Raw genomic sequence first — 17572 nt, forward strand, 5'->3', positions numbered from 1 at the left:
TAAAATTCATGGTTAGTGTGCATCATTCAGGCTCCTAACTTTAGGCAGTCGGTTAGGACAAGATTCCACATACCATGCCGAACAAATCAGCACCGAAACAAAATATGCCTAGGTGTGTTCAATAAAATACGCCTACATTTAGGTGTACTTTATAGAATATGCCTAAATTTTAATAAGCTGCGCGCTGGTCCAGGCGACTAAATTTAGTGATGGGCAGTTACACCAAGTAAAATTTGGTGTAAATACCAATGTCTAAATTAGGCACGGACTGGGTGTATTCTATAATCACACAATTAGATTTAGAAATGCCCATTACCCACCCATCCTACACACATGGCCACACCCCTTTTTTAACTATGCGACATAGAATTTATGCGCATTATGTTATAGAATACACTTAGTTCTGCGCATAAATTCTAATTGTTAATTAGTGTCAATAATTGCTTAAGTGGCAATCATCAATGCTGATTGGCTTGTTAATTAAGTTGCAAGCACAAATCCAGAATATGACTGGTTTTGTGTGCGCAACTTAAGTCACACTATGTAGAATCTGGGGGTTAGTGTGCTTCATCCTGGCGCCTAACTTTTGGTTATCTATACAGTATTAGCCCCTAAGGACTAGATTCTATATATGATGCCATAAAAAAAAATCTGTGCTAAAACCCCCCACCTCGGTGTATTCTATAAACTATGCCTGTCGCCCATCCACACAACTAAATTTTTTCTTTGCCACTGACCCAGCTTGGCTTCTGTATCAGCTGTTGGCTTGGTTTCCCTGCCACCCATGGCTCGTCCATCACTCATTTGCTGATTATTTCTTTGTTTGGATGGTCTACTCCAGCAATAACCAAATAGCGTGACAACAATGAGATATGCTATTCAGTACAGCTATCCAATTAGGTGTCACGGAATATCATGTTGGAACCTGGGCAGTGGGAGTTAAACAAATTGGAAACACTCCTGCCCAGTTAATTCCTACTGAATATCGACCCCTTATAATTTAAGTAGGGAGACATGACTACTTTCTAACAGAGAACAAAGCCAAAGACTTGTTTTGTTCATGAATCATGTGCTACTTCATTTTATATTTGGATCACATACACTTCCTTACAATCCCTCTGTATCCTTCAGGTTCCTCAATAATTAAAAACTAAAACCATTAAAATAAAAAACCACAAAGCAATACTACTACATTTAACACATGTACATTTTATTTAATTAAATCAGCCATTGTACACATTGCAGCTATGTATTGTTAGTGTCATATTTTTAATTTTTTTGTGTGTTTTCAACTAATACATGCCCTCATAGATATATTCAATTAGTGTTATCACCATGGGAACAAGATGCGGATTCATCAACTTAAAAATTCACTTCTTCTCACAGTACTCAAGTTCTTTTGATAACACTGCAAAATCAAAGAAAAATCAAAACTAAAAGTGGTGAATAACCATGTATGCTGTTACATAGACATCATCTGCACCGCAAATTACACAACAGGAAGGCTTTTTGTGAGCCCATTCCAAGGTCAACCAGTACTGGTTTTGAGCTACAGTTCATTCTGAACAGTTGTTCATGAGCGTCTCTCATTGGCAGGCAAAAAATTACTTTTTCACCTTCTTAAGCTCACTACCGTTAGCTCAGCATCCCGAGTTGCTTGGCTTGCAAAAACGCTCTACGGTGTCCTTAGCTGGGATATTTTAAAGAGCAAGTCCCATTTTGTTGTTTTCCACATTTTTTAAAAAAATCGAAGCACTGAGTGAGACATTTTAGTTGAAGAACAGAAAGCCCGATAGCTTGGAAAAATATCAACTTCTGAAGAACTAACTAGGCTTTTCCACCCCAACTGTATATACTATGCTTTATAACAAATAAGTGGTTTAAAATTTATAATGTTTATATGTATATTTATATTTCTATACATATCTATGGTATAAGGTTACATAGGGCCTACGACAAATAGAATAAGGTATAGAAGGCTGAAAATATTTCCTATTTTTTATACTCCCTTCTTTTGGGAAACACAGTGCAGAAATGCAATTACAGTTTGGAAAGGATTAGTTTCTCAAACAAATGTGAAAAAGCTCACAAAACTGAGAGTTTAAACTCTAACAAAACAAAACAAATAAAAAGGGGTAAGAATTTTAAAACTGCTCGCTCAGTGCTAAGAGAGTTAACAAGCTGCTCATTACAAGAGCTTTCACATTTTTAATGCCACATGCATGTATCAGAAAAGAGACAATCTTGATGAATATGGTGAATTAGTGTCATCTTTGAGGTGAGTGGGCGACCCTTGCTTCCACTGAGTTTACTACACTGCAGCGGCCAGCAGAAAATGCTACCAAGAATAAGTGTGTGCTTTGCTATAGCAGTGATGAAAACCAGACGGTTACAGCTGTTTAATACACACACCCTGTCACATGTCCCATCTAGCTGTTGAATATGCAAATGTGCCATAAATATAGCTACTAGCAGGTTGGTTACTTAATTGCTGAGTCAGATTTTATTTAGCTTTTCTTTTCTTCCGAAAATATCTAAGGGGCTGTTAAAGAGTTCATAAAAGTAATGGATGGCTACAGCTCTGATTCCATTTCATTTCAATTGTACATGGCTGGACTATTTAGCTGCCCCATACAGCCTTGAACTAGGATTTATCGCAATGCTAGAAGTCCTGTGGCTAGGGTAGGCGTATAGTGCTTCTTTCACTTCAAGTCGATTGTATTAGCAATTACGAATATATATAATTTTTAGTTGAACACCATTCAGCCATTTCTCTAGACCTTGTGTTCCATGATGCTAGGTGTAGACAGTGCATGTCCAAGCACTTTAGCTATGTACAGTTTCTGTCCGGAGATCCCATTCACACTGCCGACGTACATTCAGTCACTTTGAAGAGGCCTGTGGATGAAGTTGGCTTCTATAAATGCAGGTTCCCATTAGCTGGTGCAGAAGGAGAAGAACAACATGTGGCAAGGTTAACAAGTTCCCAGTACATCACAAAGACGAAGAATTAGTGGATAAATCATCCAGATTTATGGATGCTATCTTTGGTCACAAATTAGCTTGCAGTTAAAAATCTAAAATAAGGAAAACTGAGGAATTTGCTGCATATATGTAATTAGGAACGTTGACATCTTCCTGTGATTACGCGAGACTTTTCGGCTTAAAGAAGAAAATGAGCATTGCATACTGAATGGATATGTGTTTGTCTCGTGGAGGGATATGGCGATCATTCATTTGGCCTCCTGCATTCCGTCCTTTGTGCAGAAATGACTAAGCAGTTGCCGTATATCGTGCTGGAGCTCATCCCTTTGTAGCGCTTCTGGTACATCCTCCACCTGCTCCACATGAACATGTTTTCCATGTTGGTCCTTCACCACAGTCCTCTTCTGCGTGCTGGTCTTATTCATTATCGTCCTGAGCCAAGATAATAAGCAAAAAATGATTACATTGGTATTAGCACAGAAAATGGACTTTCATCCCATCAGTGCTAACTAACTGTTAATAGAACCATTTCTTTACCCTAAATCCTATTATAAGTAGGGAACCAAATTATAGTACGATTAAATATTTAGCTTAATTTCCCACCAGTATATGAATTGATAGAGAATTCTTCCAATTTGCTAAACATGGTTAATAGCAGGAACTATGCTGGCTATGGATGGAGGAGGGAAGGGCAGAGAGGGACAAGGATGGACATGGCGGCCCAGGGAGAGGACAAATTGCTGGAAATGGAGGGGAGGGGAGGAGGATTGCTGGCTATGGATGGAGGAGGAGGGAAGGGCAGAGAGGGACAAGGATGGACATGGGGGCCCAGGGAGAGGACAATTTGCTGGAAATGGAGGGGAGGGGAGAGAGAGGAGGATTGCTGGCTATGGATGGAGGAGGGAAGGGCAGAGAGGGACAAGGATGGACGTGGATGGGAGGACAGGACCCAGGGAGAGAGAAGAAATTGCTGGAAATGGATATAGAGCAAGAAATGAAGGAGGAAAGTAAAGAAATAAATGGAAAGGAAGCCCTGGAAATGGAGTTAAGAGGACAGATAGCAGCAGACTCAGATACTGGCCAGCATGATCGGAAAAAGAAAGTCACCAGACAACAAAGGTAGAAAAAAATCATTTTATTTTCATTTTAGCGTTTGGAATATGTCTACTTTGAGAATTTACATCTGCTATCTTATTTTGCAATGTATAGCAATTTGTTTCTAAGAATATTGCTGACAATTCCTGTCAGTGTAGCAAGTGGTGAGCGATCATTTTCACAGGGGGGGGGGGCGCCAACTGATAGTCTGCAGGGGGGCGCCAGAGACCCTAGGCACGGCCCTGTGTAGACTGAAGTTTCAGAATTTACAGAAGTAAAAGTTTCTAGCTAAATATGACTGGAGCAACAGCAAGCATAAAAGCCTGCAAGTGCTTGGTGATTTTGTATGTGTGTAATTTATCTTTGAAATCCAATGTACAGTACCCCCACCCCCAAGACCTATATTGTATCAGGATGAACAGTTTGAAAACTATCACCCAAATGTTTAATGCTAGTTCTATTTCACAGGTTTTAAGGTTACAGGAGATAGCTATCAAGCTCTGTTATGGCTATAATGAGAATCATTTGTCCCTTAATTTGTGTTAAAATGTTCTAACACAATTTTGGTGTTGTAACGTAGTTTTTTTAGGTTGCTATGGGATACATAGTAATGAGATACAAAGCATGCAAATTCATGCAAAGAACCTCATTACTAGGTAAATTCTATAATGTAGCTTGCAGTTGATACTGCAAGCTGCATTATAGCTGGAAAAACAACTCCAGTAAAAAGATTGGATTATTTTACTGTCCCAGAAGCACTGGGCTGCAAAGCCATGACCCAATGCTCTCAGGCACAACTTAAAACGGTCTTCCACAGTTAAAACAAGCTGCTCTCTGAGCCCCTCACCACAAAACCCTCTTCTGAAGAACCCCCAATTCAAGTCCCTCAAGCTGAAGACTCTTGATGCAAAAGTTCCCCTAACCCAGAAGCTCCCTCCCAAGTCATACCTCCCCATCCAGAAATACCATCCTCCCCACCAATTTCTAGTCCCCCCTCCCAAAGCCTTCCTTGCTGTTTGTCTGGGGTCTAGTAGGGTCTTGGCAGGAGCGATCTCCAGTCACTTCTGCTCATGCTGGTGCCAGATTCAAAAGGGTGCCGGTGACCTCTAGTGGTAGTCTCGCAGGACTACTGCTATGGGTCAAATTACTATACTATACTAAAATGCTTCTAGCCTACCTTACCCCCACCATAGTAGGTTCAAGGTGGATAACAAATATTGCAGATACATAAAAAGAAACCCCAAGAATTATCATTGTACAACTTCATAAATTTTCCTAAACAGATAATGGTTCAATAACTTCAGAAAACTAACATAGGTAGAAGCAAGACAAATATTTAATGGTAGACAAGTCCAAATTTTCACTGCATAAAAGGGAAAAGTTTTCTCATAAATTGATCTGTATCTTAGACCTTTAATAGTAGGAAAAGTCAAAAGTAACCGGGAAGAATTTCTGCTGGTAAAAGAGCATCTTAGCAATGAAACCTAGAGAGCAAAAACCTCAGGAACCTGGCCAAATAGAGATATTTATATACCAAGCAACAAAACTTAAACTCAACTTGTGCTGCCATGGGAAGCCAATGAAACGTCATCAATAGAGGTGTAGCATGATCAAATTTCATCTTACCAAATATCAATTTTGCAGAAGTATTCTTAATTAAGTATAGTCTCCTTTGCAATTTAAGCAAGATTCCTAAATATAAAAAGTTGCGATAATCTAAAGAAGACAAAATCACCATCTGCACTATCAACCTAAAATGGTCTTGAAGAAAATAAGAATGTACTAATTTGAACCGCCTACATTTAAAGAAACTCTTTTGCAATGTGATGTTGCCTGAGGTTCCATGCTCAGGCAGGAATTGGGAAGCAGTCCTAGAAACCTAGAGGTAGTCTCAACCTTCAAAGATATTCCATCTGTGAAGGACACTATTTTGGGGATAAAGACTTGGTTAGGGCTAAACCAGAGAAGTTTAGTTTTTCTGAATTTAATTTAAGATGAACAGTTATAGACCAAATTCTTATCTTCTCTACAGCATTAGTAATAACGAAAAAAACAGAAAGATGAGTTAAATTCAATAGGAAATAAAACAAAAATGTCATCATAATAGGAAAGAATTAATTCTCCATTATTAAAAATGATCATTTCCAAAGTACACATAAAAAGATTATAAAGAAGAGGAGGGAGATCAGTAGAAAATTAGTGGAGAACTGTGGTTGTCATTTTGGCAGATGACTCTCTTTATTGCCTCAGATAGGATATAGGGAAGACACTGCAGTCACACAGCCTAACTCTTCTTACTCTCTTACCTCTCCATATGTTCCATCTTTGCTTTACCCTTCACTGTCAATTAAAATGTTCTATTACGTATCGTGTTGACATTGTAAGTGGTATACCATGCCATATTTTGTATTGTTATTTGAATGCTTTTAATGCTGTAATTGCCTATTGCTCATGTTTGTTCTATTCTTACTGTACACCGCCTTGAGCGAATTCCTTCAAATAGGCGGTAAATAAATCCTACTAAGTAAATTCACATTGCTAATAACACTTTTTAAAATGCACAGAAGCAAAGGGAAAGTGACTGAAATACCCTGACCCACAGGCTTGTAACTGACTGTGCAACACAGACATTTTCATACGATATCAAATGCTTCCTCACCCTCAACCCCTATTCAGCATGATGTATAAAAGAGTTTCTGATGGAACAGCTACTGAACAGGAGAAACCCCATTACACACAATTGTGTAGAGACACTGTGATTTCAAACATAGCTAGATCACCACCTGCCTTTTTTTCCCCTCTGCTTACTTATTCCCATTTTTGTTCTGTGTCCTGTATGACCAGCAGGTCCAAGTGATTCTATGAATCCTCGCCAGCCTAAAGGCAAGAGGAAGGATTATTACGAGGGGGCAGCTTTCTTCTCTACATTCCTAGGCCCAAGCGCACATCCATAATAAACCAGGTCTGACTCTGGATGTGGGATGCAAATCCAATCACTTTGAAATATTAACCTGACAGGGCAGGATTCTTTGAATGGGAAAATATACTGTGGATCTGGGGTATGGGTACTTGAAGTGGGTGTGGTTGGGGGGGTGCATTTTATTAAATAAAAAGCAAAATAAACAAGATTTCACCGGTTTCTTTCTTTTTTAAAAAATTGAAATCAAACAGGAAATTTCATTACAATTTCCTATTTTGTTTCAACTAAAGCACAACCGTAAAGATTTTCATGTAGTCTAGATGGCAGAAATGTGCAGCCAGGCCATCTCCTCACAAGTACACTTCTGAATCATCCAACTATGAAATCTGATAAGATTCTATTGAATATATACTTCTTTCTCTCTCTCTCTATATATATAGATAGATATGTAATATCCAAAACCATGCTCTGGAGAAAGCTGCATTGTTAGTTTTAACAAAATGAAATGCAAAATTCGCCGTCTTCAGGAAGAGGGAAGCTGTCAAACTAGAGTCTATCATGCTACCTGGCATCCAGTCAGATATACTTGAGGTTTCTTTTTAAGCGTCATGTTGTGTAACTCCCTAAGCAAGATGTACATTCTTTTACCATGCATGTTAGTCAAATCTTTTTCACCACCACAACAAACAGGCATGCCAGTGCAAACCTTGTGATAACTGATCCATCCTCTTTTTGAATCTCTTTTTCTATTAAATTGGGAAGGTTGAGTTTCACATGACTGCCTGTATAACTCAAAGCCTACAGCAAAAAAAAGTAAAAAGTAACCAAAAAAAGGATTAACTGTACTCAAATGAGTTCACTGTTAATGTATCATGTATTTCAAATTAAGCAAAACTGAGCTTTGTATTGTAGTGAGTTTGAAACTAATGATCTTGTAGACGGTGTCTGTGAATGGGGTTCTTATGTGCCTTGGGCACTGACAAACAAAATGAAAAGAAGGCAGCTAAATACGGTGTGAAAAGTACAGTCTAGATTCAGTGTGCAGTTGTATACAACCAACACTTTATTCAAAAGCTGATCAATTTCAACACCACTATGAAAGTGATGTGGAGGGGTGGGGGGGGGGGGGGGCATTTTTGATATGATGCCTGAATTCGAGTTTGGATGTTTTGCTGAAAATGCCCAAAAATCAAGTAGCGAAAATGGCCATTTTCAAACAGAAAAATGTCTTTTTTCTTTGAAAATGACCATTTCCTAGATGTTGTACTTAGTACATCTATCTTTTTGGACCATAAAAAAAAAGTCCAAGTGAAAAATGCATAAAATCAAGACATTAGGACATAGAAGGAGCCAGATTTCCTAGCATACTGGCCACACAGGCATCTAAACCAAGCAGTGGGGCACCCTAGGGGGCACTGCAGTAGACGTCACATAAAAGGTCCTAGGTACACATATCACCATTACCTCCTTATATTGTATGGTGAGTCCTTCAAAACCCACCAAAAACATACTGTACTCAACTATATACCATTACAATAGCCCTGATGGCTGCAGATGTCACCTATATGTGGCTACAGAAGGTTTTGGGGCGGTTTTTTTTTGGGGGGGGGGGGGGAGCTGAAACTTTCCACCACAAATTTAATAGAGTGGATTATGGGTCTGGGTCACTTTCTCTACAGTGCACTGCACTGACCACTAGGCTATTCCAGGGGCCTGCTTGCTGCTCTAATAGGACTGGCCATAACATCTGAAGCTGTCAGAGAAGCTGGTATGTAATGTTACATTTACATCTTCGCAGGGTGGGAGGGGGTCAGTGACCACTGAAGAAGTAAGGGAGTGTCACGCCTTTATTCCTGCATTGGTCATTTGGGGCACTATTTTGTGGCTTATTCATTAATAAAACAGGTCTAGACCAAAACGTCCAACTTATAGCCCTGGATGTTTTTGTTTTGTTCCATTATGGTGTATAGTGCCCAGTTATGGCAGTGTTTGTTTTTGGACCATAGCTGTTCTTCTAATCATAAGACATATTTTTCTGTTGTATATCCAGTGTATTACACCAGTACATCACTCTCAACTATACAGAGCGTTTGTATGTGACTCCTGAAGCAGGCAGCCTGTCCGCCGAAACACAGACCCATATCGGGTCTTTTTTATTGATGCTACAATAAAATGTTTTCTGCAATTCCCAGTCTATGAGTCATGTGTCATCCTCTACTTTTCTTCTGTTGCCTTACAATTTTGGTTGGGCCTGAGTGGGCCCTGGCCTGCCCTTTGCTAGGGAAGGGAAATAGGACTTGATATACTGCTTTTCTGAGGTGTTTGCAACTACATTCAAAGCAGTTTATATATATTCAGGAACTTATTTGTTACCAGGGGCAATGGAGGGTTAGGTGATTTGCCCAGAGTCACAAGGAGCTGCAGTGGGAATTGAACTCAGTTCCCCAGGATCAAAGTCCACTGCAATAACCACTAGGCTCCTCCTCCTCCATTACACCACTGGAGCATGGGAAGGCCATGAACGTGTCTCCAACTGACGTGCATAACTTGTAAAATACTATCAGTTACACATGTCACTTGGCTCAGGTAGGCATGCACATTTACACCTGCCATTAAGATAGCATAAATGTTCATAACTAAACTGAGGTATGCCCATACCAACTTATCCTAGTATTCTAGAATTGCATCTTGGGGCACCGATGCTGTTATAGAAGTGGCACCCAGCGCATGGCACTGGCATACCTAAATGGATTCACCAATTCATAGAATTGCCTTCATATTGACTTTTCATATAAGGTATTACAGGGACATACGCATATAAAGTGTGCAATGCAACATGCTGATTGTGCCACCTGCAAGTGTTTCAACACTATCATAGGTGATTTTATAATCATAGGGGCTGACATTCAGACTGTGGGAGGGAGCCTGGCTAACTTCCACAGTCGGTGCTCAGCCCGGATATTCAATGCCGGGCCGTTTCCGGTGACCAGCATTGAACATATGGTTTATTTTTAGCCGGTTTAAATTTAACCGGCTAAATTGATATTTGAAGATATCCGGTTAACTTTAAATAGGCTAAAGATATACCAGTTATTTAAGTGGCCCGATGTGACCACTTAAAATAGCTGGCTATGAATTCAATATTTGGGGATAGCAGCTATAGCGGCTATATCGCTCGATATAGCTGGTTATGGCCTAGGCATTAACTGGGAATATTCGGTGGGGGATAACTGGCTATCCCCCCCCTCTGAATATCACCGGATAGCTGGTTAAGTGCCATTTAACTGGCCAGATGCCTTTTCTGGACGGTTAAATGGTTTTGAATATCGGGGGTATAGTTCAAAATTCAATAAAAAGAGTTAAAAAGAGGGCTGGTGGTTGCCAACACATGTTAATGCTTCTATTAGTTGAGATGCTTGGGAGCTCTGGCAACGATCAGCCAAGTTTTGCTCTCTCTATTGATTTTATCAAAAGAAAAGATGGTAGAATATCTAGACGAAGACAGGCCTGGCTGTAGTATACTTATACATACATCAGTAAGGTTGAAAGCTTATAAAGAAGTTGCCATTAATATATGAACCTTCTCAACTGAGCAACTGACAAAAGTTTAAATTGAAAAGCTGTCAGTAAATATTTAAACAAATTGTAACTGTCAAAGAGATTCACAATATAGAGAGAAGGGATTCTCAATCTAGCAGCTGTTCTTATGTCAACCTGACAAACTGAAGTCTCACAAGACTATTTGGTTTCACATGATGTCAGATTGAAATGCTAAGGATTTGTCAGGTTGACATAAAATAGCTATTTGATTGAGTGTCCCTTCTCACTATTTTGTGAATCTCTTTGGTAGTTACAATTTATTTAAAAATATTTACGGACAACTTTTAAAAAAAACGTTGTAAATAAGTTAAGCATCCTACGTGTGGGTCCTAAAATTGATATCTAGTTTAGAAATTGGTTGAATGGTAAATAGGGATGGTCTGTCATTTGCAAAGATATAGGACATGCTATATTTCATGTTCTTGTATGTCATTAACAAATAAAACAAGCAGAAAAAACATGACATTTTGTGTTTTTTCATTTGCTGATAACAGTGCACACTATTTGCAAAGATGGGTGCATTCTCTCAGAAAAAGTGTGCACTTTTTCCCAATAGTGCAGACAGGTGCAAACGATTGTGCATGCATGCACTATCAGGAAGGAGTGCGCAATCTTTGCAAACAGTGGACACTATTTACGATATTGCCCCCAAGATGCAAATGAAGACTAACCAAACACTGCTACAACTGACACGGGAAATGAAATTAAATGAAAATTGTTGGATGTTGATGGCAGATGTTGAGTAGAACAAATGAAGCTCCTTCTGTTGAAGGGTGAGCTATCATTGGAGTACCTCAGGCATCAGTCCTGGTTATTAAAAGGGCCAATTTTAGGAGGATGCAATTTTAGGGGGAGGAGTGGCCTAGTGGTTAGAGCACCGGTCTGGAAATCCAGAGGTGGCCAGTTCAAGTCCCACTGCTGCTCCTTTTGATCTTCGGCAAGTCACTTAACCCTCCATTTCCTTAGGTACAAACTTAGATTGTGAGCCCTCCTGGGACAGAGAAATATCCAGAGTACCTGAATGTAACTCACCTTGAGCTACTACTGAAAAAGGTGTGAGAAAAATCTAAATAAATAAAAATACTTAGATGCACAGGGTGCTGCTGTTTATTGGAAGGAGTGATAGCTTTAGAGGTGCTGCTACAGCATTCAAGGGGTTTTTACCTCTCCTTGCAAAGGAGAGCAAATGGTGCTGCTAATTCAGTGGCACTGCTGCCCACTGCACATGGCATCACTGGCACTACAGCCAGCCTTGACCACAGCGGTTGGTGGGAAAAGTTTGTTGTTTTACAGATGATCAAAATCTGAACAGAATGGACACTCCAGATGGAATAGGGAAAAAAAAAGGAAATAATCTAAGAAAGTTTTAGAATTGGAAAAGAGTTTAGAAATTGAGAAGTAATGCAAAGAAGTGTAGAGTCGTGCAGTTGATGAGGAAGGGGTGAAGTCTAGATGTGCACCAAACAGAAGAGACATTTAATTTAATATCATATTACAACAAGGCAATTTACATTTTTAAAATAAAATATTAGATATATCAGAATAATCACAATAGAAACAGGGATGTGAGATCAGGTTGGTGTTCACAGTACAATAAAGGAGGTAATAATGCCCGTTTACAGGTCAGTGGTAAAATCTCACTCAGAATAATAGTTTGCTCTGCATTTTTTACACTAGTGTGTTGTTCTATTGGATTTCCTTGTCTCTCAGGTTTCATCTCTCTTTTTTTCCCCTTCTTGGATTATATATTATGATTATGGTATAAACCATTGTGACATTTACTTGATTAGCAGTCTACAAGTCTAGAATAAACCTGAAACTTCAACACTGCTCAGATTTGTAAATTATACCTCGAAAGGGTAGTAACAGTTCAAAGAAGGGCTATGCAAACAGTGCACAGCCTGTATTATTTGTCATATGAAATCAGATGGATCAGGTTGATTCATACTTATTTTCATGAATCCCATTTTTCTCTTCTAGTACAAATGCTGATATCGCTGCATTTGGACTATTGTAACTCTTTATATATTGGTTTGAACGCTGTCCTGATGAGGAAACTACAGCTCATTCAGAACACTGCAGTTCACCTGATTTCTCAGATGACCAAATTCGAGAGTATCTCTAAGAACTTATGGAGTTTATACTGGCTTCCTTTAAAAGCACGTTTTAACTTTTAAAATAGCTAGCATTATTTTTCAAATTTTACAAGATAATGTTCCTATTCCAGGTCTTGATTTATTTTCCAACATTTGTTTGTTGTCCACGCTGTTTTCAGGATCATTTACTACTTAGATACCCAACCGTTAAGGACTTTCGCTATAAACATATCCTTAATTCTCTTTTTACTTTTCAGGCTGTAACTATTTGGAATACTATACCTAATTCGATTAGAACTATTTTTAATTACTTATCTTTTCGTAAAAGATTGACATTTTTTTAACAGATTGTAGATTTCTGGTTGTATTTTTGATTTATGTTAATTCCTTAAACATTGTTTTACTTTCTTTTTTATGTAAGTTGCTTAGGACCTGTTTTATGGATTTAGTGACTCAACAAGTTTTATTAGATTAGATTTGATCTAAATATGTACACTCTAGAGCAGGGGTTCTTAACCAGTGGTGCCTGAAGAGGTCAAAAGGGGTGTAGAGATCTTGAATTCTGAGGCAATTTATTGAAACTTTCTAGATAGAGTGAAGGCAATTATTAAGACAGTTATTGGAAATATAACTGTGTATCACTGTAATTTCAGTGACGTGTTAACGGCTAACACTTAGCAACATATGTAGCTCTCAGTAGTCACTAGTGGATATGTAGTTTAGGAAGGGAGTGTGAGGGGTTCATTGATCAGTTAAAGGGGTGTTGGGAACCAAAAATGGTCAAGAGCCCCTGCTCTAGAGTAAACAATGAATGACAAATTACAATGGGTAGACAGATTTAAGGATAAGATAATGAAAAATGTCTTCCCCTACAAGACAAAGATTGATATGAAAAAGGCCACAAAAACTGAATTTAAGAAAGTAAGGGCTAAGCATGGAGGATCCCTTCCCTGAAATCGAATAGGCTGCATGAAATGCCATGAGAAATGAACAACTAGATAAAACCCAGTCCTTAAATTGCCACCATTTTCTATTTTCTTTGAAGGTAACAAACAGGGGACAATTAAAAATAAACATCATATAACCCAATGCCTAGATGCAGAATACAAATCGAAACACAAAACAGTGAAAGCGCTGTGGGAAAAAGATGAACTTTTAACATGGATTGAAAAATAATCAACAAGCAGGGCACACATTAGGGGGCCCTTTTACTAAGCCACGTAGGCGCCTACGCATGCCCAATGCGCACCAATTTGGAACTATCGCCCGGCTACCGCATGGCCCAGGCGGTAATTTCATTTTGTATGCGCATCCAGTAGGCGTGCCAGAAATTTTTTGTCGCACAGCACTAACCGGGCAGTAATCAGCATTGTACACACGCTGACGATTACCGCCCGGTTAACGCGTGAGACCTTACTGCTAAGTGAATGGGTGGCGGTAAGGTCTCAGGCCCAAAATGGACGTGCTCCAATTTTCATTTTGCCGCACGTCCATTTTCGGCCAAAAAAATATGGTCTTTTTTGCAGGCGCGCTGAAAAATAGACCTGCACGCGTCCAATACACGCGTCTACAATAGCGCAAGCCACCTTTCAGTGCACCTTAGTAAAAGGACCACTAGGTCTCTCAAAGGAGAATTCCAGAGGTGGGTTTTCTCCTGAGCAAACTGTACTGCCAATGGAAAAAAAAAACCTTGATTAGAGGAGCAACCAGTAGACCCTTTTCTGTAGATCTTAGATACAACACCATAGACAAATAAGATCAATCAAATTTAGGTCTTTGCCTATCAAGAGTCAAACTATAAATAAGCGGTAGTTACACTTAGCTCAATTAAAAATTCAAAGCACAGGGACAAGATGATGAAGGCATGTTACCTCTTCAAAGTCATCTTTGGCTGATGGAAGGTCAGTGGCTAAATTGGGGTCTCCTACATGCTTTTCTGTTCTCTCTCCATGAACCACAGTAGTCTTTATAACTTTACTGACCTTGCGCCCTTCTACTGATTCAGACTGAAATTCAGCATTTTCTGATAAAACCGTTGGTTCAGAGTAAGTTACCTGTTAATAAAAAAATGTCATATTACAATACTTCAAACTGGAAAATTCTGTAATTTTTCTTATATACAAGCTGGATTTGGAGGAAGGGGGCTTGACTCATAGGCCATTTCCTGGAAGAGTAACCTAGTGGTACTGCAGTGGGCTTTGAGCCTGGTGAAATGGGTTCAATTGCTACTGCAGCTCCTTGTGACTCTGGGCAAATCGCTTAAATCCTCTATTGCTCCAGGTACAAAATAAGTACCTGTATAAAATATGTAAACCGCTTTGACTGTAACCACAGAAAGGCGGTATATCAAGTCCCGTCTCCTCCTATCCTATTCTAGCTCAGTAGGAACCAAGCTATGAACTGGAGACATGATCATTTAACTAGTGGGACTTTCCCTAACAGCCCTTTGTTCTTCTCCCCCCCCCCCCCCACCACTAACAATTTAGTTGGACTACTATTTATTTATTAGTATTTATTTACTACCTATTTGAAGCAATTCACCCGAAGAGGTATGTAGCAAGCACAGGCAATAGACAATTACAACAGTAGATATATTCCAATAACAGTACACATTATGGAATACAATACTACTTACAATGTCAACACAAAGCACATAAAAAAAATCTTAATAGACAGCACAGACTATAAGCAGAGGTGAAAAATCTAAACAGATAAAAATAAGGGTGATTGGTTAAAGAAAAATTGTACACGAAGTTAGAAAAGGTGCAGGAAAATGATTTCAGCTAGAGTAGGAGTTGGATAAGCGAGTTCTGCAACAGCATGTCCTTGTGTGTGGCTAGTTAGTTAGTTGTTTCTTCCACTAAAGGCTACCCCTCTCCTCAAGACCCTTCACTGGCTCCCTATCCGTTTTCGCATCCTGTTCAAACTTCTTCTACTAACCTATAAATGTACTCACTCTGCTGCTCCCCAGTATCTCTCCACACTCGTCCTTCCCTACACCCCTTCCCGTGCACTCCGCTCCATGGATAAATCCTTCTTATCTGTTCCCTTCTCCACTACTGCCAAATCCAGACTTCGCGCCTTCTGTCTCGCTGCACCCTACGCCTGGAATAAACTTCCTGAGCCCCTACGTCTTGCCCCATCCTTGGCCACCTTTAAATCTAGACTGAAAGCCCACCTCTTTAACATTGCTTTTGACTCATAACCACTTGTAACCACTCACCTCCACCTACCCTCCTCTCTTCCTTCCCGTTCACATTAATTGATTTGATTTGCTTACTTTATTTTTTTTTGTCTATTAGATTGTAAGCTCTTTGAGCAGGGACTGTCTTTCTTCTATGTTTGTGCAGCGCTGCGTACGCCTTGTAGCGCTATAGAAATGCTAAATAGTAGTAGTAGTAGTAGTAGTAGTAGTGACAATCCTGGCATACAACAGGACATGTCTATCTTAGCAGCATCCCCAGCTATCATGGGGAGAAGTCTTCACCTGGAAAGTGAACTGAGGGCTTTCTGCATGGAAGTGCACTGCACTCAACCTACTAGTCCACCAGGCCAACTCTGAAGTTTGTTTTAAATTACTAAGGAAAATGCACAGTGAAGGACCTCAATGCCCCAACCCTCAGAGAACTTGGAATTTTTCACAGATGCCTTGTGAGAAAAAGGTTTGGTAGCATGGAATGTTGCTACTAACTGAGATTCTACATGGAATGTTGCTACTATTTGGGTTTCTGCCAGGTACTTGTGACCTGGATCAGCCACTGCTGCAAGCAGGATACCGGGCTAGATGGACCATTGGTCTGAACAAGTATGGCATGTTCTTATGTTGTAAAAGTCAACAACAGGTTATCTGCAGGGGCTTTTGTGGTAATTAATCTAATGAGGGAAAATGTGTTATTGTGTCTTCAACTTAATAGATTTAATTTTTGCTGTGGGTAGGTTTACACCTATGTTTAATGAACTTCACTGTTTACCAATATGTCACCATATTAGATTTAAGATGTTATGTTTAATTTTTAAATCAATTTCTGAATCAAATGCAGAGGTGTTGCCTTCCACCTTCTGTGCTAGTATAAAATCCATCAAAAGCCAGACCACAAATGGGCCTTCACCTTCCTTCCCTGCTTGTCTGATAGGAACAGGACTTGAATGTGATTTATGTATGAATAAGGCTTCATATAAATAGTATTTTGTGCAGTGGGTGACACATAGGACATCCCAAATGGCAAGGTGAGCTCATCCTTGCATTTGCATATTCACATATAAAATGCTGCTTTATGCATGCAAATGGGCCCTTGTAAAACTAGGTCATGCCTAAAAGTATGCTTGATGTACTTCTAAAGTAGATGTGCTCAGGAGCAGAGTTTAGGCTGAATCACATTACATACAAACATTTACTCCTGGCCTCAAGCACCCCTACTGTCTGCACCTCCAGTCTTACCAGGAATTCTGCATGATTTGTGCTAGTGTTTTATAACGACATATAGACACCTATATCTCTCCATATAAAAGGCAACCCCAACGTTCTAATGAAGCCTCCATGGAAGTTGAGGCGCCCGAGATATCCGGTGTGCCCCTGAGTGTCTGCACCACCCTCGCGTCAAAATGTGATGACGTCGAGGGCGGAGCAATGACACTCGAGGGCCGAAACGGAAACGGCACAGGGACGGAGGCGCAGCAAAAACAAAAAATTCATCCCCACACAGAGCGAACCATGAACAACGTCCGACGGTCATACGGAGGCAGGCAAGCAGCTCGGAGGGACGGAGGGAGGGGGCTCCTACCATTATAGAACCTTGCTAGCGCCCGTTTCATTGCGCTGAGAAACAGGTGCCTTCCTCCCTAATTAACCTTGATGAGCTGCTAGAAAATTTACAGC

General features: G+C 39.8%; 1 protein-coding gene across 8 annotated transcripts in view; it reads right to left on the minus strand.

The window, feature by feature from the left end:
* Positions 1-1209: 1209 nt before the first annotated feature.
* ANK2 (ankyrin 2) overlaps positions 1210-17572 on the minus strand; it is a 512604-nt gene continuing 496241 nt past the window's right edge. For all 8 annotated transcript variants that reach the window (XM_030190840.1, XM_030190841.1, XM_030190837.1 and 5 more), the window contains 2 exons: positions 14568-14750; positions 1210-3417 (listed from right to left, as the gene is read on the minus strand). In XM_030190840.1, the coding sequence (XP_030046700.1) occupies positions 3403-3417; positions 14568-14750 (198 nt within the window). In that variant the 3' untranslated portion in view covers positions 1210-3402. The remainder of the gene's footprint in view (positions 3418-14567; positions 14751-17572) is intronic.

Source organism: Microcaecilia unicolor, chromosome 2 (assembly GCF_901765095.1).
Source record: "Microcaecilia unicolor chromosome 2, aMicUni1.1, whole genome shotgun sequence".
Classification (NCBI taxonomy): domain Eukaryota; kingdom Metazoa; phylum Chordata; class Amphibia; order Gymnophiona; family Siphonopidae; genus Microcaecilia; species Microcaecilia unicolor.